At 40.5% G+C, this 21,369-nt stretch overlaps 1 protein-coding gene across 1 annotated transcript in view; it reads left to right on the forward strand.

Annotated features, from left to right (window-relative positions):
• The window catches only part of JAM2 (junctional adhesion molecule 2), a 79,812-nt gene extending 67,110 nt beyond the window's left edge, over window positions 1-12,702 (forward strand). Inside the window, exons 7-10 of the mRNA XM_014591306.2 lie at window positions 3,326-3,433; window positions 5,640-5,655; window positions 7,853-7,895; window positions 10,471-12,702. Coding sequence (XP_014446792.1) covers window positions 3,326-3,433; window positions 5,640-5,655; window positions 7,853-7,895; window positions 10,471-10,503 — 200 coding nt within the window. The 3' untranslated portion in view covers window positions 10,504-12,702. The remainder of the gene's footprint in view (window positions 1-3,325; window positions 3,434-5,639; window positions 5,656-7,852; window positions 7,896-10,470) is intronic.
• Window positions 12,703-21,369: the final 8,667 nt, after the last annotated feature.

The raw sequence follows: 21,369 nt of genomic DNA on the forward strand, positions 1-21,369 counted from the left end.
TTCTCCTCCATTCTCCTCTCGGGATCTTGGGCACCCACGCACACACGGCCGGTGTGAGTTTAAGCCACCCGGTCTGGGACTCAAACCGTGGTCGACTACGTGGGAGTCCAGTGACATAGCCATTATGCTAACTGCTGTTCACTTTTATTTATTTATTTATTTTTTATGTTTTGGCCATAGAGTACATGTGCTCTATGGAGAGAAACTATGAGAAGGAAAGTGAGACGTCGTCCCTCTGAGGAGTTAGGCATGCACAATCCCAACCTCTTTTTCCTCCATTCTGCTCTGGTATTTCGGGCATACAAGCACACACTGGCATGGTTTTCAAGCCGCCAGGTCTGGGACTCCGATCGATCATCGTCAGCCCTGTGGGAGTCCAACACACTTCTTTCTTTCTTTTTTTAAAGACAAGGTCGCAACATATTACACCCCCCGCCCCCCCAGCGCCCCACTTCCCAGCTGGGACTGCAGGCTCATTGACCACTCACTGCCCAAGCAAATATGAACTGAGTTTATACCAAGCAGTAATTAATGTTGTCTACTCTGGTCAAATTACTCAACCTTTAAAAAGATTTATGGGAGGACCATCAGATGGTATAGAGGTTACATCACTGGACTCCCACGTAGTCAACTGTGGTTCTAGTCCCTGACCTAGCGGTTTGAGTCCCGGACATGGCGGCTTAAAACTCTTGCTGGGAGCGTATGTGTGCGCCCAAAATCCGGAGAGGAGAATGGAGAAGAAGGGATCACAGCGTGGCCATCCCCCTGGGAGGTGATTCCTAACTCTCTGTCTCTATCTTTCCAGTGACCATATGCACTCTATAGCAAAAAAATCTCTCTTAAAAAAAAAAAAAGAATTTATGGGGAGGGAGGGTGAAGGGATGGTGGAGGGATAGGACGAGATTAGGAAAAGTGTTAAACTCAGGAGTGCAGGTAATGGAGCAAATGGCATACCACAACTGAGTGAAAAAAAAAAAAACAGATATGCCAATCATATACTTGTCTATTTATCTATCTCAAATGTGGTGCTCTTTGTTGAAAATGATGAATATGATATTATCTTTTATTTGATTATCACACATTGCATACAGGCTTTGAAAATCCACATTGTGCCCCAGAAAGCCGTACAATTAAATGTAAGTAAATTATAAAAATAAAATAAAATATAAAATTAAATTAAATTAAAATAAAATAAAATAGAATATTTATCATGATTCCTTTTGAAAAATCAGTTTGTCTCAGATATAACTAAGAAAATTAATAATACAATTGGCATTAAGAAAAAATGCTGAGACCAAAGGTTTTCATGATAAATAGACTCACTTAAACAATATTTCTAAATTATCTTTCCCAAAATGTACCCTGCTTTAAAATATCTCAAATTACTGTTGAGAAAAATGAAACCTAATATTTTCTCCAAGTTATTTAATCATATGCCAATTAACACTTGCTTTAAAAAGTAGGAAGCCTTTGAACTCCTTTAATAAATACATATAAAGTATCTAAATGATGGGAGAAGGTGGCTCATGAATCCCTGTGGATAAGAAAAAGAAATGTTTAGATAGATTCACACATAATTGCATCCCATACTGTGCATGCTAACAAATTGTATGAAAAAAGATGTTTACTAGCCTGTTACTAGTTCCTCCCTTAACAAACTCATTTTCTGTTTTATTCCTTTTGTCCTTTTTTTAAAAAGTATCTTTTTAAAAAAATAATTATTTAATTTTTATTCATTTGTTTATTTCTAATTTGATGTGAGAGAGACAAAGACAGAGAATGAAGAAAGCAAGCAGCGAGGTCCAGGACTTGAACCATGGCTGGCCATGTGGGCGTCTAGCACCTTAACCACCATGCCACCTGCCAGCTCTTAAAATGATTTTTAACAAATCCATTTTCTTCTTCTCCTCCTGCAACTCCTCCCCTTCATTCTTTTTTTCTTTACCAGAGCATGAGAGCACTGGTCAGAGAAAGAGAGGGAGAAGAGAAAGCACCCCACGACGGGGCATGGTTATGACACAATTCTCTCTCCTTTATTTTTCCATCCCCATTCTTTCTGGATTTGGGACACACACACACACACACACACACACACACACACCCAGCATGTTTTTCAAGCTGTGAGGGCTGGAATTCCAGCTTTACAGTTGACCATGGAGAATCCAGTTCCCTTAACCATCAGCCCACGGGGCCAGCCCCAACTCGTTTTCATCAGTTTATTGATGACTCAAATGAGAGTATTTTTAATACATTCCTAATCTGCAGAAATATTAAACTTTAAAGTTAATAATTAAATATGGAACAACATTATTAATCCAGAAAAAAATTTCACAAATTGGTAGTCATGGTAGTCATTCCGAACTTAGGTCCAAAATAGTTCTATTAGGTTAGAGGAGAGATTACTTAATAGCAGCAGGAAAGAGCCTTGTAGAGTTCGATTCATTTTAAACTCAACAAGCTGACACTATAGTGGTATATATGAGTATGTATTAAGTAGCTATGTATGTGTGGATACATGTATACACACACACATACACACATAAATTCAAGAAGGAACGTGGTTTTGACTCTTTTATCGAATAACAGTAACACACAATTTCTTTGAGCCCAAATTGACTAAGATGATGATGTAGCGGAATTTCAAGTGAAGTTTGGCATGGTGTGTGTGGCAGTAGAATACTTGAACTTTGAAGATTGCTTCCAGCCCAATGTTTAATCCTGCAAATTATTACACCTCCAAATGAACGCAAAAGAATACCATATATTTCTGGATTATAGAGCTTTTCAAAGATTCTTAGAAAGCTTGATTTTTGCTAATATTTTCAGTTAGTCGTGGTTTTGTGTTTTTTGTTTTTGTTTTTGTTTGTTGGTTTTTTGGTTTTTTTGTTTTTTTGGTTTTTTTTGTTTGTTTGTTTTGTCTTTTGTTATTGTTTTGAGGGCATGTGTGCTTGCCAGAGACAGAGAGGAGAAATTCCGCCCACCACGTCCTGACTGCTGTTGGGGAATGGTCACACCACATTCCTTTCTCCTCCATCTCTCCTGGCTTTTGAGATTTGGGGCAAGCGCACACGTCTGTCTGTGGTGTATCTGAAGTCACAGGTCTGTGACTCATGCCACACTGCTGGCCTTATGGGATCTGGCTGCCTTAGCCACCAGGCTTCAGTCAGTTTTGAGCCACGTTGTGGGAGTGAGTTAGCTGAACAGGCTTCACAAGCATGAAAGTATGGTTGTGGTACAGCTGCAAGAGATCTTTTCTGAGCCTCTCAATTAATGATGTGTCTGTATGTTTGGCATGAGCTTATGCATGGGTCATTTTACATCCCAGATGATCTCAACATCGTTGGCATCATAGCAGCTGCAGTGGTCGTGGTCTTAGTGATTTCCGCTTGTGGCCTTGGCGTGTGCTATGCTCAGAGGAAAGGCTACTTTTCAAGTAAGTGAATTTCCCCCATCTTTGACATACAACTTCTTGTGGGTATAGAGTTTTCTTATGAGATACTGTTTTTGCTAAGTTCTAACAAGCTGTAGAGAATATTTTCCATTGATTTGATTTCCTACTGTAGAAAATGTCCAGGATGGCATGCAGGTGGGTTATGAAACACCTTGACACACAGGGAGGAAAGGAAGAGCTGTCTTGTTGCAAAAGTTCAGGGAGATGCATCCTTAGAATGATGCAGTGCAGTGAGACAGAGATACTCAGCTTTTAAAGATATTTATAGTATTTTTTTAGGTGATTAAGGACCTTTTAAGTTATGAACTATATATCTCAGGATATCAAGTAATCCCAATTTTCTATGAAATTTCTTTGAAATAAAGAAGGGAAATTGTCTTTTTCATTGTAGAACAGTGAAATGTTGAATATCAAATTTAGCACAGCTACTTAGAAGCGAATTGTTCTATAAATCTCTCATATTGCCTCTGTACAAAGTTTTTAGTTCTTCAAGTACAGACCTCTTATAACTTCAGAGTCTCACTGAATGATATAGGTTTCATATAAATGAGTAAGATTTTTTTTTTTTTTTGGAGAGGTTTTTGCTATAGGGCGCGTGCGCTCACCAGACAGAGAGACAGAAAATGAGAAATCATCCCCCAGGGAGGATGGTCACGCCGCAATCCCTTCTCCTCCATTCTCCTCTCGGGATCTTGGGCATGCATACACACGTGCCCGGCGTGAGTTTTAAGCCACCGGGTCCGGGACTCGAACTGCGGTCGACTATGTGGGAGTCCAGCAACGTAGCCATTACGCTAACTGCTGGTTCCCATAAATGAGTAAATTTTTTTTAAATATGCTTTATTCTCTTAAGGCATTTCTTAACTCCTAGTCTTTAAAATCATGAATTTAAAAGCTGTAGAACTCTGTAAGTTTTATTGGCAATAATATATAAAGTAGAATTTTTAGTTTTAGATTCATTGTTTTACAGTAAACATTAATTTTGGAAGTTAGGTTTAAGAGATATTTTACACTAGGACCAGCAGATGGCATGGTTGTTACGGTGCTGGATCCCATATGGCCAACTATGCAGGTCGAGTCCCAGTGATTTGGAAACATGCTGGGCACATGTGTGTGCATGCCCAAAATCCTGAGAGGAAGATGAGGGAGAAGGGATTGTGACATGGTCAACCCCCCTGAGGGGTGACTTCTCCCTTTACCTCTCTCTGTCTCTCTCTGATGAGCATATGCACTCTATAGCAAAAACTAAAAGAAAAAAAAAATGTCTACCAAAATAAAACTTAAATTTAAAAGAAGTTTTCAGTAATGCCTGTAAGTAGGTATTATGTGTCACAAAATGTTTCCATGAACATGGATTCGAGGAGACGCTCTATACTTAAGAATAAATGCTCTCAAATTGCTCTCATATACAGTGTTCTAATTTGGTCCAGTGTGAAGTAATTTTATGAATGGAATCCAGCTGTATCCCCCTACTGGTCACCAGTGAAACTACAGACAGAAATAAGTTCACTTGTGTAAATCTTGTCATTTTTATACTTGCCAAGAATACTTGTCTGGATATTTCTAATTGTTAAAGTATTGAATTAATTAAATAGTTAACTTGGTTGTAAGGAGTTTCTTAGATAAAAATGTTACTCCTGTTTTCATCTGGCAGAAAATTTATCCAAGAAAACTGTATTCTTAGACTTGTATTTATGACAAAGGATAGAAACTTATGACCTGTGGGCCAACCTACTCTCCAATTCACTCTTTTATGACTCATGTACTAAAAATTATTTTTGAAGATGAAAATCTGAATGATAGGCAACACTAGCTTTGAACCCTAGTTAAGAGAAGTGGCATCTCCTCACCCCCCAAAAAGAATTCCACTCTTGTAATTAGTACACCTATATTACGAGACTTTTGATTTTGAATTTTATAAAAAAAAAAAAGTGGGGAATTTTTTTTCTCTCTAGTTACATAAGTATCTACCTGGTATCCTTGATTTTGTCTCTTGGCGCTAAAGCTTCAAATATTTGCTGTGTGACCCACAGAGAAAGTTTGCCAACTCTTGATTTAGAAGGTAACAATATCAGTGAGTGAGAATCAGATGAATAGAAAGAAATTAAACCAAAACCCATTTTTAAAATGAATCTGTGTCATACTATGTTAACTCTTGCATTAATGATTTGTATTTACTCTTTTGTAGAAGAAACTTCTTTCCAGTAAGTATTCTTTCTTGATATGCATGCCTTTTTCCCTATATTAACTAGTACTCTATTACTCATCTGTTTAAATTTGAAAGTGGGAAGTTGGATTGTATAAGTTTCATCTTATGAGAAGCTACTGTAACAAATACATCCTACCACATGCTTTATGTCTACCTGAAAATAATAAGTTCCATAGAGAAGAGATACAGTCACTAATATATATATGTGTGTGTGTGTATAATATATTTTGCTAAATAGAAATTTTTAAAATAAAATTTTACTTAACAGTTATTTTTTTACATTGAATTTGATACCAATTGTGTGCCATACACTGCTCTATAGAGTGGTGATGGAGCAGTAAATAAAACAGGCCCCCAAACCCCGGTAAGGCTCTGCTTACATTCTAGCAGAGAAAGGCAGAAATAAACAAGTATGAATACTCTACAGAATGTCAGACTGTGATAAGTAATGTGGAGAAAAATAAAGCAGGTGAGAGAATAAAGAATACATGGGGGAGGAGGCGGACAGTGGCGCAGTGGTAAAATACCATGTTCTGTGAGGCAGACCCATGTGGAGAAGGTTCCTGACTTGTTTCTGGAGAGTTCCCTGTATACTCAGGCATGCATGTGCCCATGATCTGGGGGTGGGCTGAGGCTGTGGATGGATTGTGGTGTCAGGATCCTGTGGAGAGTGCTGTCTTTCTCTTACTCGTGGAATAAATAAATAAATTTTAAAAAATAATAACATGCAGGTAGTACTGGAAATTTTCATTTCAGACGAGGTGGTCAGTGCAGAGGGTGTAACTGATAAGGTGATGTTTGAGAAAGACCCAAAGGAGGTGAGGAAACAAGTCATTAAAATATCCACAAGGACAATTTTCAGAGGGAGAGAACAAAGAGAAAGAGTCCAATGCTAAGCATGCCGAGAAAGTCTGAGGAGCAGGACAGTGTAGCTGGAACAGAGTGAAGTAAGAAGATGAGTGCACAAAAATGGCAGGGCCAGAGTACATGGAGCCCTTCTGAGGAGCTGAGAGGGGTGAAATGGGAAGCCACTGGAGGGCTTTAAGGGTTGAGCAGAGGAGGAGCACCACCTTACTTCATTCTTCTAAGCTCATAGTGACTGCGCTGCTGACTGTAAGTTGACAAATGGTGGAGTCAGGGGGACCATTTAGGAAACTAGTGCAATAATTGAGGTAAGAGAAAACTGGTGGCTAGAACAACAGCAGTTGTGTTGGAGATGTTGAGAAGTGATTGGATTCTGGATCTGTATTTAGTGATTTGCTGATCCTTTGGATGTGGACTGCGAAAGAAAGAAATCAAATTTGGCTTAAAGGTTTTGAGAAGGATGGAGTTACCATTTATAAAAATAAGGATATATAAAAACTTCATTTCTATGGGGAAAAATTAAATTTGTTTAAAAGTGTATTTATTTCCTAAGAACAAGAGAGAGAGAAAGGAGAGAGAGAAAGGAGAGAGCGACAAGGATGCTCTACAGGGTCGTCACACAGAGTTCTCCCCTCAGCTCTGCAGCCAGCCAGGGTCATGCCTGATGTGTCCTGAGTGGACCTGGGATACAAATCTGGAACCTTCCCGTACAGCTCCCAGCATTGTGTGGTAGCAGCCTACTGTTGATACCATGTGGCTGGACCACAAAATAAGCATCATCAATTGTTTTCAAAGAATTACTTTCTTTATTTTATGTATCATTATTGTTGTTTTAATTTGACAAGAGAGAGAGAGAAAGCGAGATAGCAAGCGGCCAGGTCCAGGACTTGAACCGTGGTCACCCATGTGGGAATCCAGTGCCTTTAACCACCACACCACCTGCCAGCCCCAATAATCATATTGAGATTATAATAATCAGGTTTTCAAGATGTCAAATGCTAATATGTTAAATTAAAAGTGATTTGCGTATTCCACAAAAATCTTCAGTGTACTAGACCTAGACTACACTTAGCGGCTCAGGACTTCACAGGCACTTTGTTATTGGGCTTTCTCTGTGAATATTGTCTAGAAACAGAAGAAATTCAGTTAGGATTGCTGTGTTCTTTTTTTTTTTTTTTTTTTTTTTTTTTCCTTGGGGTAAAACCTAGGGTAAATGTTCATTTCCTACTGAGAATATATATAGAAGTAATATTAACTAAAAGAAGATCTGTGTTTGAGAATTGGAAATGATAATGTAGTAAATATTGTCTTTTATATTCCACAAACAGGAAGGATAGTTCTGCATCGAAAGCCACTACAATGAGTGAAAATGTGAGTTTGGTTTTTTTTTTTCAAGAAAAGCAGTTTTAACTTTAATAAATAGGCTGAATTATCAGTAGAAACTCTTCATTTCTCTTTTTTCCCTGAAATCACTAGTTTGAAAATGTGAGTATTTTAAAAGCATATTTATAGATGAATGTATTCAGGAAACAAGGCAGGGAAATGAAGCAATACTCTGAAAGTGGTAAATGTTCACTCTAATGCACTTTGTACTAGTGTCTACCAACAGCATTTAGAAGGAACTGAATAGTATGGGACCAGCAGTTAGCGTAATGACTATGTCGCTGGACTCCCATGTAGTCAACCGCAGTTCGAGTCCTGGACCTGGTGGCATAAACTCACGCTGGGTATGTGTGTGTGCGCGTGCCCAATATCTTGAGAGGAGAATGGAGGAGAAGGGATAGGATTGTGGCGTGGCCATCCTCCCAGGGCTGATTTCTCGCTTTTTGTCTCTCTGTCTCTCTGGCAAGCACATGCACCCTATAGCAAAAACCTCTCCAAAAAAAAAACCCAAAAGGAACTGAATAATGTTCGCTTCCTCCTCTTGTCAAGGATGGCATGATAAAGATGCTAGCACCTGTAAAGCAACTGCAAAACGTGATCTTTATTACCTTATTATTTTCTCTCATGGTGTTTTCTGTGATTAGTCTGCCTCCTTAATATTGCTAGGTCTGGCATTATCAGCGTTATTTGGCAGATTAGGAAATTAAGACTCAGGTTCTTAGAAAGTAACCATGGTGGAGGTGGAACCCTGGTATTTTGCTGCATGGCCACTGGCCCACACAGGCTATTTCCAGCAGATCTGTGGCTCCAGGCCTTGCCTTTGGTTATTCAAGGCACTTGAAATCAAGAATAAAAAGATCCTTTGTGGAGCCAGAAGGTGGTGTAATGGTTATGCTGCTGGACTCCCACATGGCCGACCACAGTTTGAGTCCTGGACCCAAGGCTTAAAACTCATGCTGGAGATATCTGTGTTCATGTTGCCCAAAATCCTGAGAGGAGAATGGAGGAGAAGAGATGGCAGCATGGCCATCCCTCCTGGGTGGGAGGGTGATTGATCACTTTCTGTCTCTACAGACAGTGCACACACCCTATGAGAAAAATCTCTCTTAATTTTTTTTTTTTTTGAAAAGATCCTCTGGTATTGCTGAAAGCAGCATTTCAGGATGGTTTAACATAATTTAGTCATATGGATGCTTTTACATTTTTGTATTTTTAAACAATACAGTGATGCAGTAAATACCACTGTTACTCAGGAGCAGTAGTTCTTTGGGTAGATATTAGCCTTCTGAATTATTTTTTCAACCTTTTTAGAAGCCTAAGTGCTTCCTTTAAAAATGGAGCATGAGTCTGCATGGTGAGTGCACACACCCTATAGCAAAAAGCTCTTCCAAAAAAAAAAAAAATGAAGCATGAATTCTCAGAGTTCTTGAGTACTCTATGGAAGAGATTCTTTTAGATTTCCTCTTACTAAAACTTGGAGTGGGGTGTGGACATCGCTATTTTTAAACACTAAAGTGATTCCAATGGACATCAGTGTTTAACATCTACTTACTACTTTCTGTAGAGTTTTTTTCTGTAGAAATTTGACTTTTTCACAATTACCTATTCTAGAACTGTTTATCACAGATCTTTCCGTATACTCCACTGAAAGCATGCTATTCTTTAATTAGGAGACAAACAATGTATAACTCCACATTTATTCCAACAATTTATGGAAGGTTCTCCTTGAGTGTGGAATCCAGTGTCCCATCCCACTGAATAGTGAGAGGCCCACCGTGTCCAAACTGAATGGACAAAAGCCTTTTCCCTTCCCTTTTGTCTTCCTCTCAGTGCTCTCAAAGGCAAAGGGCCAGAAGTCTGCTTCAACCCTATTTCTCCCTTATGGCAGGGCTCCTCACCCTCAGCACTGTGGATATTTTGAGCTGTGTACTTCCTTGTGAGTGGCTCTCTTCTGCCTTGTGGGATGTTCAGCCACATCCCTGGTCTTTATGCGCTGGATGCTGGTAGCATCCCCCTAACAAACAAGATTTCTCTGGCTGTAACTTTCAGTCCTATTTTACTCTCTCAGCAGTTTCATACTATCTCAGCAGCTAGTATTTAGTTGTTTCATTTTCTTTTCTTTTTTTTTTTTTTTCCTATAGGGCATGTGTGCTTGTTGGAGAGGCAGAGAGGGACAGAAAGTGAGAAGTCACACCTCCTTCCCCCCCAGGGAGGATGACCACACTGCAGTCCCTTCTTCTCCAGTCTCCTCTTGAGATTTCGGGCATGCATGTGCACGTGCCCAGCATGTTTTAAGCCACTGGGTCTGGGACTCAAACCGCGGTGCACTACATGGGAGTCCAGCGACGTAACCATTTTGCCATCTGCTGGTTCCTAGCTGTTTAGAAGTCCCACAAAGTAGATGAAATTAAATACAGGGTGGTCTGTACCTATAAGATTCTTATGGTAGATATACCTTGATGCTCATAAGATTTCAACTTATTTATGTATATGAATTTAATGCATCAAATGTATATGAAGTTAATACATCATATTTACACTTGTTTTTTCTTTCTTTTTCTAGGACTTCAAGCATACGAAATCATTTATAATTTAAAGGCACTACACTTTTGAGATACACCAAAATCACAGCTGTTACACAAGTTATTAAACTATCATAAAGCTCTGCTTTGTCTTACATTTCGAAGACATACATGAGGAAATGGAATTGATATTTCACTATAATTTTTATGGGCACTAAACCATCTGAAATTGTTATTTTAAGCAAATAGTTCTGTCAATGCCTAAAATACCATCTGGCTTCTTGTGTCTAGACTGAAGAAAAAGAATCAAAATACTTTGTAATATTCTGGGGCTTGTGAAATGTTAATGATGTCCTAACTTTTAAAGATGTTTACTAAAATAGATCATACTGATTGTGAAATCAATCCATAGTGGGTGAAAATATAAACCGCACGCACTCTTCGTGCCAGTCTGATTAGGTGTTCAGAACACTCTGACTGACGCAGAAGGACCTCTGGCCTCGTTTCTACCAGGATCCTCTTTCTTCCCCTAATAGTTTGTATTCTGCTGCTCGTTTATCACTAATCTGTCCACCGAAGGGAGGTAGTGGGGGTGAGTCTTACACCCAAGGCTTTGCACTTTGTGTTTACTTTTACTTCCGAGAACCAAAAACAACATGAAGAGAAATGCCTGGAGGTCAGCCCTCACAGGTGTGCACCTTAGGACTCTTCTGGTGAGGGGGATGAGTTTCTTCATTAAACTTAATTTTGAGAGCCAAACCCAACCCCAGGAGGTGTGTTTCACCTCCAGAGTTGCTTGTTGTTTTCTTCCTGAGACTTCTTTGTGAGGATCAGGGACCTCCACACCAGATCTTGCCTAGGGCAATACCTTTGCTGTGTAAGTGTCGACGTCACAGCTCTGTCCCTAAAGCCTGTGTGGTGCAATTCTGGGACCAGGTGGAGTCCCTTCCTGTAATGGCCAGGGGTTAGTCAGTCTTGTGATGGAGAGCAGGCATGTGGAGGGAGAAGTGGTTGTCGGACAAGTGCAACGAGATGAAAGAGCTCGCTGAGCCTTGTATCTGGCACCCCGCGTGATCCACAGAGGGCACAGGAGAAACCGTGGCTGGACTGAAAAGTGGGTCAAAGCATCTGGTTTCTTAAACAGTCTAACAACCAAGGCCTCCAGTTAGTGTTACAGTATGGAAATTCCAATGATCCATTTAATAGTAAAAGCAATTAGACTGTGTTAAATATATATACACCATTTATAATTTATTTTGATTAATCAATTCACATTAAAAGCAAAATATGGCTGGGCTTGTTCTTCTAGCCAATTCTGGGTGAAAAAGCCACTCAGTACCTCGAACAACTTTGAATACGGTGAAGCTTCTTTTAAGGAAGTCTGCCCAGTAGGCAAAGTAGATCTCAGGACACACTGAACAGACAGGCGGGTTGAGAGTACCTAACCTGCACCTGGGCACCGGGTCCCTGGGTCCCTGGGGATGTGCTGCTCCCCTTCGAGATGCCCGTGGCATTCAGTGCCATCATCAGGCCCACCCCTGGAGGTCTGGCTTCTGTAACTCGGCTCTGCCCCAAAGGACAGATTATCACATTAGTTGGGGTTCAGAGGATATTTTATGGTCCCTGCTGTAACTAATCTCTGCCATTGCAGCCCAAAAGCAGTGTAGACAAGAAGTAAGCAAATGAACGGGTTTGTGCTCCTGGAAAACTTATTTACAAAAAACAAACAAAAAAAAGACAAGCAGACAGGCTTTGGTTGATAGGCAGTTTCCCAACTCTGGTGGTGAAGGACCAAAGCCCAGTGATCTACAAGCTTCTGTAGGACATTTAGCTAATTGCCTTATGCTTTGATGGAACGATGTGCATCCATTTGAGTAAAGCTTTTCCTCTTGCACTGCCAAGTGCCAACGCGCCATGTATCTTAAAGATGCCTCTTCAGGCATACCTGCCGTCACGCGAGATCAACAGTTTCTATTTAATGACACCAATCTGTACTGTGGGGGGACGATGTAGTGCCTTAGCTTCACTAATAGATAAAATGCTTCTTTAGAAGACGTCAAAGACAAGAGGATTCATTCTATGCAGTATGAACATCTCACACTTTTTTTGTGTCAAATATATATTGTACATTATCTTAAAATATTGTATACAGCCAAGTAAAAGCCACTGTGTAAAAATGCTTTCTCCCACACAAAGGACTTAGTATTGAGCACTAATTTTCTAATTATTAAAAATATATTCCATGTGGGTCACTGGTGTCTGTATTTGTGTTTCCACGTGCTTTTATTTGAGGGACTTAAACTAACAAATCGTTAAATCCCATTGTCATTCTTAGAACATTTTCCTGCAGTGAAATTGTGTGACATAAGTATTGGCTGAGAATCTTTAATAGCAAGCTTTGTTTCAATTATTATTGTTGCTGTTGTAACTAGATTAAATTTATTTTCAGTGGAGGGTTTAACCTAACTAAACTAAAATGACTGCTTTTCAATACAACTGCAAAAAACTTCCTTCATCCCACGGGTGGCTTTGTTTGATTACAGTCTGTATTATTAAAAATAGCTGAACTTGTTAAACTTTTTAGCCCCATTTACCAGTGCAGGGGTATAGTCATCCACCTATTGTTCAGTAAACCCCAGGAAACTACACCCTCTTACCATCTGTGACTAAAGGCCAGCTCTTTAGCTGCTTAAAATTAGAATCCCATCATCTCTCAGTTTGAAAGACTGCCAACTTTCCAAACACTGAAGAAGAAGAAGAAAAAACTGAAAATAAAAAAGCAAAAACTATGTATTGAATATTTACATAAGAGTGGGGTGGGGGTGGGGGTAGAAACAGCAGGTGGCATAGTGGTTAAGGCACTGGATTCTCCTATGGCTGGCTAAGGTCTGAGTCCCAGACTTAGTGGCTTGAAAACCATGCTGGGCATGTGTGCATGTATGCCCAAAATCCCAAGAGGAGAATGGGAAAGGAATTGGAGCATGGTCATCGTCCCTGGGGGGGAGGGGGGTGATTTCTCTCCCTACCTCTCATCTACTCTTTCCTCCTTATCTACAGATGCTCAAATCTCTAATCTTGATTTTTAAAATATGGAAACTAACCACAAAGAATGCATTTAAAATCACCCATCTCTAAATCTCACTATCTTTAACCTTTCATTTATTCATTGACTGCATCGATCATTGATGTACTTAATTCTCCCGCCACTGCATTAATCTTTTATATCAGCCTTTTGTTGCTCTCTCACCTTTTGTCTTCTTGGAACTTCCTCCTTCAAATATCCTCTCTTGGTTACAATTTCAATCTCTCCTGTCCTAAAGGCTTCTTTCCCCTCTAGTCTCTTCCCTCATCTATCGGTTTTCTCCATTATTCTCTCTCTCTCTCTCTTTAAATTTATTTTAATTTGTCCAGAAAGGGACAGAGAGAGAGAGAAAGTGAGAAAGCAAACTACCAGGTCTGGGACTTGAACCACAGTCGGTCATGTGGGAGTCTAGCAGCCTTAACCACCATGCCACCTGCCAGCCCACCATTACTCTTTTGAACAAGGTCTCCCTCTTTATCCTTCCGCTGACTAAAAGCCTTTACTCTTTTTAAAAATTTATTTAATTTTATTTCTTAGTAGTTTTTAATTTGCCATAGGGCACGTGTGCACATCAAAGAAAAAAAAAGTAAGAAAGCAAGCGCCTTTTGCAAGGTGTTTTATGCACCTATCAAACCAAACTGTGGTCATTTTATCATAACAACCTATTTACCCACCTCCTCTGTATGCTTCTTATACTCCCTCCACCTGGAATGCCACTTCTCCTAATCTCAAGGGATATAAAGACTATCTACTCTGAGACAAGCTAAATTCCCCTCTGAGACCAACTTTTCTCATTTCCCCAAAAAAGGTTTTTTAAATTCCGTAGCACTTGACTAGTCTTCTGGTGGCGCTTATCTGGATTCTATCACGTACTACAGTTAGGTAAGGACAACGTCTGACATCTTTATCAGTCTGAGGCACTGAGAAAAGAACCATGATTTATACGTCTTTATAATCCCTGAAATATTCAACAATATCTGACATTAGTCAATATCCAATAAATGCTGAGATAATTTTTAAAAACTGAAAGAACAAGTTTAAGGAATATTTACTGATACAATTTTTCTTCAGATTTACTTTAAAACATTGTAATCTGTAATGTCCTTTTAATCAGTTCCTTTATATTATGTAGTTATAAAATGATTATTTCAAGAATTAAGGCTGGAGGGAACCAGCAGTTAGCGTAATGGCTATGTCGCTGGACTCCCACGTAGTCGACCGCGGTTCGCATCCCGGACCCGGTGGCTTAAAACTCACGCCGGGTGCATGTGTGTGCGTGCCCAAGATCCTGAGGGGAGAATGGAGGAGAAGGGACTGCGGCGTGACCATCCCCTCTGGGGGGTGATTTCTCGCTTTCTGTCTCTGTCTCTGTCTGTCTGGCGAGCGCATGCACCCTATAGCGAAAACCTCTCCAAAAAAAAAATTAAGGCTGGAGATAAATTATTATTATTATTATCCTACTCCTTTTAGTTATCAGGCATCCATTTTTATTTTCTTTCTTTCTTTTTTTTTTTTTTTTGAGAGGTTTTTGCTATAGGGCATGTGCACTCGCCAAAAAGGCAGAGACAGACAGAAAGTGAGAAATTACCCCCCGGGGGATGCCACGCCACAATCCCTTTTCCTCCATCCTCCTCTCAGGATCATGGGCACGCACACACATGCCCGGCGTGAGTTTAAGCCACCGGGTCCAGGACTTGAACTGCGGTCGACGACATGGAAGTCCAACAACATAGCCATTATGCTAGCTGCTGGTCCCACAGGCATCCATTTTTACAGTGCTAAGACTCTTAAAATATTTTTCTAACCATCAAATTGTAAAATTTAACATTCCACCTCAATTCTTATTCTGTACAGTTTTGGAGTAGTTTTAGTAGTAGTAATTGGGCAGGAAATTTAAGGTAAACTACAAGCTTCATCTATTTGGAACATTTTTATTTTACTTTTAAACAGGCCATATTTTTAAAAATATACTAATTAAGATATACTGGAATGTAAAATGTTTTTATACTTTCAACTAAGAAAATGTTCTCAAGCAAATAATGTGTGTCAATGAAGGGTCTGGTTAACTTCTTTAACATTGAAAGCAGGTTGTTTTGAAAGTTCATTTTATTTATTTATTTTTTTTTTTTTTTAAGATTTTTGTCATGGTGTGTATGCATTCCTTGGAGAGAAAAATAGAGAGGGAAATTGAGAAATCATCTTTCTCCCCTGCCCAGGAGAAGGCCAGTTAGCCACACACTGCAGTCCTTTTCCTTCCGTGCTCAGGATTTGGGCACCTACGCACTTGCACTGGGTGTTTTCCAACACGTTGGGTCCAGGACTCAACACAACGTCAGCCATTGAGATCTAGCACCTGAACCACCATACCTGTGGCCCCATTTTATGTCTTTATTTTCAGTGTTTTGTTTGTTCATTGCCAGAGGCATGTGTATTTGCTAGGAGAGGGAGAACCCACCCTCAATAAGGCATAGTCACGCCACAATTCGTTTGCCATGTTTCTCCATCCTTTCAGGAATTTAGGCACATGCATACGTACTACTGTGTCTTTTAAAACTGCAGGTGCCAGGATTTGAGCAACTCAGCCAGCCACGTGGGATCTGGGTGCCTTAAGCACCAACCACAGGCCAGTCCCTCTTTTATTTTAGAGTTTTTTCTTTGTTTGTTTGTTTGTTTTTTCCTATTGCCAGAGAGACAGAGAGGCAGAAAGCGAGAAATCACTCCCCAGGGGCATGGCCACACAGCAATCCCTTCTCCATTTCCTCCCAGGGTCTTGGGCACACATGCATGCACACCCAGCCTGATTTTGAAGTCACTGGGTCCCACTCAAACAGTGGTCAGCCATGTGGGAGTCCAGTTACGTAGCCACTACGCCATCTGCTGGTTCCAGGCTAGCTCCTCTTTATTTTCAACTTTTAAGTGTACTATTTATAAGGCTTTCCGCCCGCCCCACTCTCCCCCAGGGTGCTCTTCTGCTCTCCAGAAAGAGACAGACAGAGAAGGAAGGAGAAGGAGAAAGCACCCGCACTCCCATGGGGCATGGCCATTTGTTGGGATTTTGGGCTCATTCACATATTCGCCTAGTTTTTTTCAGGTGACCAGGCCAGGATTCAAATAGTGTGGTCTGTCAAGTGGGATCCAGCTCCCTTAAACATTCGGCCTTGGGCTGGCTCTTATAAGGCTTCTTAGCAGTGGAGTTAAAATAGAGATTTTTCTTCTTTCTTTCTTTTTTTTTTTTAAGAGAATATTTTGCTATAGGGCACCTGCACTCACCAAAGATAGACAGAAAGTGAGAAATTACCCCGCAAGGGGGATGACCACACCGCAATCTCCTCTCTTCCATTCTCCTCTTGGGATTTTGAGCATGCACACACGCACCCAGCGTGAGTTGTAAGCATCTAGGTCCAGACTTGAACCACAGTCAACCACGTGGGAGCCCAACGACATAACCCTGAAGCAATCTGCTGGTCCCACTTCTTTTCATTTTTAAACACACTTTCCTTCCAAATAGTCAGCTACCAGTTAGCTATATCAAAGTTGAAGTTATACTGAATTATATTGAAGACTAAAACTCATTTTTCTAAATTTCAGGATGACATATAGCAAAGACAATGAAAAATATTTTGTACATAAAGACATAATATGTTCACATGACAGGATGTTAACTGGAACTTTTTCTCTTGCCCAAAGACTGAAGACCAAGTATTCTACTTTCTAAACAAAACCATAAATACATTGGGTACAAATACCCTTTCACTGTTCATGAAGAGACAGTGCTGCCCTGAAATAATTATTCCAGCCTAGTACTCCCTTTGCCCTGCCAGGGTATGTGTGTGGATGGACTGGGGATGGGAAGGAATGAGGGGAGAGAGAGACAGAGAGAGAATTAGTTTTTTCATTGTTGTTAAAGAATGATTTATTCAATTCCATTTATTATTATTTCTAATTCTGCTATAGGGCATATGCGCTCACCAGAGAGACACCAGAGAGAGAAAACAAGCCAGTGCCCCAACCACCACACCACCTGAGAATAAATTTTTTAAATGTGTGACAGAAAATGAGTTTGTCAAAGCTATAAGGAATATTATTCTCTAAGACGACTAAAGGGAAACATTGGTAAAAACTAAACGCACCTGCCAAGGAGACAGTGGCTAACTGAGCAGGGTGAAAGAGCTGGAAAAAAACCAAATCGAGGGTTGGGGAAGGAAGGATGACGAAGCACGCCTTTCTGTGATTTCTTTCCTCTCCTTCTCTTAGCTGACGACAGAGCACTTGCTCCCTTTTTCAAGGGTCTGATCACATCCTGGTCAGCTTTCTCAAATCCTGCAGCCCTTTGGATCTTGGGCATTCACGTTCGTGCCCAGCATGTTTCAGGCTGACCTGGCTGGGCATTCCAGCCATGGTTGCCGTATGCGATCCAGCTTCTCCCTAACGGTGTATTACTGCTGTGCCGTGGAGCTGGCCCCCGGTGATTTCATAGGTCGATAACATGTGGGCTTCCTGAGGGTCTTGTAAGCAGGTATCATTAGCAGCTGGCCTTGGGACTTCTTCCAGTCTCCCCACGAACTAACATCTGAAATAAGAGACTGTGGGCTTAACCTATGAGTGGAAGCCGAGGGGAGTTTGAAAGATAGGGAACTGGAGCGAAATTCCCATTTAAGGTCATCTGTACAGGTGGGGAGACCTCCTAGCCTACAGTGTCCCCCCAAGAACTTATACATGCACTTTACCAGAGAGCTAGCATATAAAAGCCTGCTACACCAGGTGCAGGAAAAATCGGAGAAGCCGTATCAGTCGATAATAAAAACTCCTACACTAAGTGGATTAAATAAGGAAAAACTACCTAGAATGGAACTTTTGCTTGTTTATAATTATTATTAAAGGTAGGAACATGTGAATCGCAGATACGTGTTCCTTTCTCATTCTCCCTACCTTTCCTTAACTCGGATTTCCTCTTATAAGGCACTAGCATATTTATAAGGATCCAATTCCATCACATTGCATTAGGGCCCACCCTGAACTCATTTTAACCTAATCACATTTAAAGTTTCTGTCTCCAAATATAGTCATTCTGAAGTACATACTTGGGGTTGGACTCTGACATATACATCTTGGATAAACACAATTCAATCCATAATAGGAGACAAGGTGGGGGGATACATTTGAGGCCAAAAGTCTGGGAGAGGGCTGAAGTCATTTAGGCTGGTTTCATAGGAGACTTCAAGGTCAGCCCCACAGCAGTTAAGTGCACACCGTATGGAGCTGGATCTCACACAGCTCTATCTGTTAGAACAAGCCCAGCCGAAGCGGTCTGAAAAACATGTTAGGTACACATGCGCACATGTGCCTAGGATCCTGACAGGAAGAATGGAGAAAAGGGGACTACATCATTAGACTCCGCTTGGGGGCACTTTCTCTCTGGTGTGTACACGTGCTCCAAAGCATTAAAAAAAAAAAAAAAAAAAAGGAAAAAGGAAAAAAAAAACAGGACCAGCAGTTAGCGTAATGGCTATGTCGCTGGACTCCCATGTAGTCAACTGCTGTTCGTGTCCTGGACCCGGTGGCTTAAAACTCAGGCCAAGCGTGTGTGCGTGCGCATGACCAAGATCCCGAGAGGAGAGTGGAGGAGAAAGGATCGCAGCGTGGCCATTCCCCTGGGGGGTGATTTCTCGCTTTCTGTCTCTCTCTGTCTTTCTGGTGAGCACACGTGCCCTATAGCAAACAAACAACAAAAAACAAAAACAAAAAACCTCTCAAAAAAAAAAAAAGAAAAAAAAAATACGTGGCACTTCAAAAAGTTCACACAAGACTGAAATTAAAGCACAAGTTTATCTTGTTGCAAAGTCCTCAAGTCTATGCATAGTTTCCTCCTGATTTTCTGTGAACCTTTTAAAGACCCATCCCGTTGCATAAGGTAGTTGGTTCCTAATGACAAGTGCAGGATCAGAAGTGCACTGGAAGGCTGAAGCACCAGCCAAAGGCTAGTTTGCAGTTGGGGCATCTCAGCACAAAGACAAGGCTGAGGAACATGAGGCCTTGGGTAATCCGACTCATAGCACCCCTAGAGGTTCAGCTATGGAAGCACTTGTCTGATGTAAATTCAGGTAGAACGTATCTAAATATAGGGCATGTGGTAGTGGGGCACATTGTGATGTTAGAATCCTGTTTCAATAATTCAAAATTGAAATGTCTGAGCAAACTCCAAATAGTTGCAAGACAGATAAAAAATCTGCATAGCATGTGATAAACAAGTGTAAAATTACAAAGGGGAAAATTCAACAAAATTCTCCGTGAAGCAGGAAGGAGACAGGGAAATGACACTTGCTGAGTCTGTCCTGTGGTTAGAACTGGCAGTTGCAGTTTATCCGAGGCAGTCCACTGTGACAGGTGGGCGAAGCAGAGCTGTTCAGCTATTTCAGTCACTATGCAACTAGACTTCCTCAATTACCTTTAAATAGTACTATAATTAACTATCGAATTCTCTGTTAAATAAAAGTAGCTGGGCCAGACCATAGCTCAGTGGTTAAGGGAGTTGGATCCCACATGACCAACTTGTTTTACAAACTTTTTTATTCATGATAGAGAGCAAGCACACATACAAGAGACAGAAAGAGGAGCATCCTCCCCTGGTCTGGTTGGTCGAGAGCTTCCTCCAGCCCCCTAGGCCATCAGATGCACGTGTGCAAATGTAGTTTCAGGCCAACAGGCTGAGGATTTGAACTGCTGTCACCAGGTGGAATTTGACTTATTTTGAGCAGTGAGACACCACGGTACCAGAGTTAGTCCCATGACCGACTATGGTTTGAATCATAGCCACAGTACCTTGAAAAACTTACCAGGTGCACGTGCATGCTTGCCTAAAATTTTGGTGGGACAGAACATAGAGGAAAAAGGACTGAGGCATGACCATGCCCCACTGGGAGGTGTTTTCTTTCTGGCAAGTGTATGTACCCTTTGGCAATTAAAAAATAAAAGTAGTTCAACTGATCTGACATTGGTTCAATTGTATTTGAATAAAATGGGACTGTCTCTTCTCACTACTTTACCCTCCCAACTCCTTCTCTATATAGCGTATTATTTTTTTCATACCTATGTCATCAGGAAATATCTGTGAATATTTTTTGTAAGGTTTATTAAGAACATCTATTAACATGTTTCAGAGTTATTGCCAGATATAAAATGGCATAACTATCTCCCCCCTTTTTAAAAATAAAAACATAATTGAAATCCATCTACAACTGCTGGAATTTTGATGGTGTCCAATATGCCAGTTATTCAAGACATAGATTGCTGGACCTTTTTTTGCTTGGACAGAAAACCCAAATGATTTCATCTTTTAGAATAAAGTTCCTCCACAGAACTCACCGCTCCCTTCAACCCCCACCTTCTTCTCTGCATTCTATATAGAACTGTAATGACTGATCTGCAAGTAAGGATGATGAGAGACTGGGATAAAATCATTTGCCATTTCAGGATATAAAAGTCAATAGATATTCCTGCACATATTTAGAATTACATTTGAGTTTCTTGAAAAAGCTATGACAAAGAATTTGTAAACCATTCTTCATATTCTAGGAGAGGGTGTAACATCCCTCCACAGCTAATATCCTTTTGGGTAATGTTGCCTCATCTGAGGTGGTGGGTCTCCACAACACGAGGACATCTTGGCACACTGAGAAGGGTCTGGCAAGGTTATAAGCAAGTTTATGGTAGTGCCCAGTTTATCCAGGGTCTCTCTCTGCTTCATTATAACCAAACGAAAGCATTAAAAAAAGCCCTAGGACTCAGAATTAAATATATAAAGGCCACATGCAACATCTCCAAATAATTTATTTAGAATCAGAATTAAAAGAACATTTGA

Source organism: Tupaia chinensis, unplaced genomic scaffold (genome assembly GCF_000334495.1).
Source record: "Tupaia chinensis unplaced genomic scaffold, TupChi_1.0 Scaffold000557_1, whole genome shotgun sequence".
NCBI lineage: Eukaryota > Metazoa > Chordata > Mammalia > Scandentia > Tupaiidae > Tupaia > Tupaia belangeri.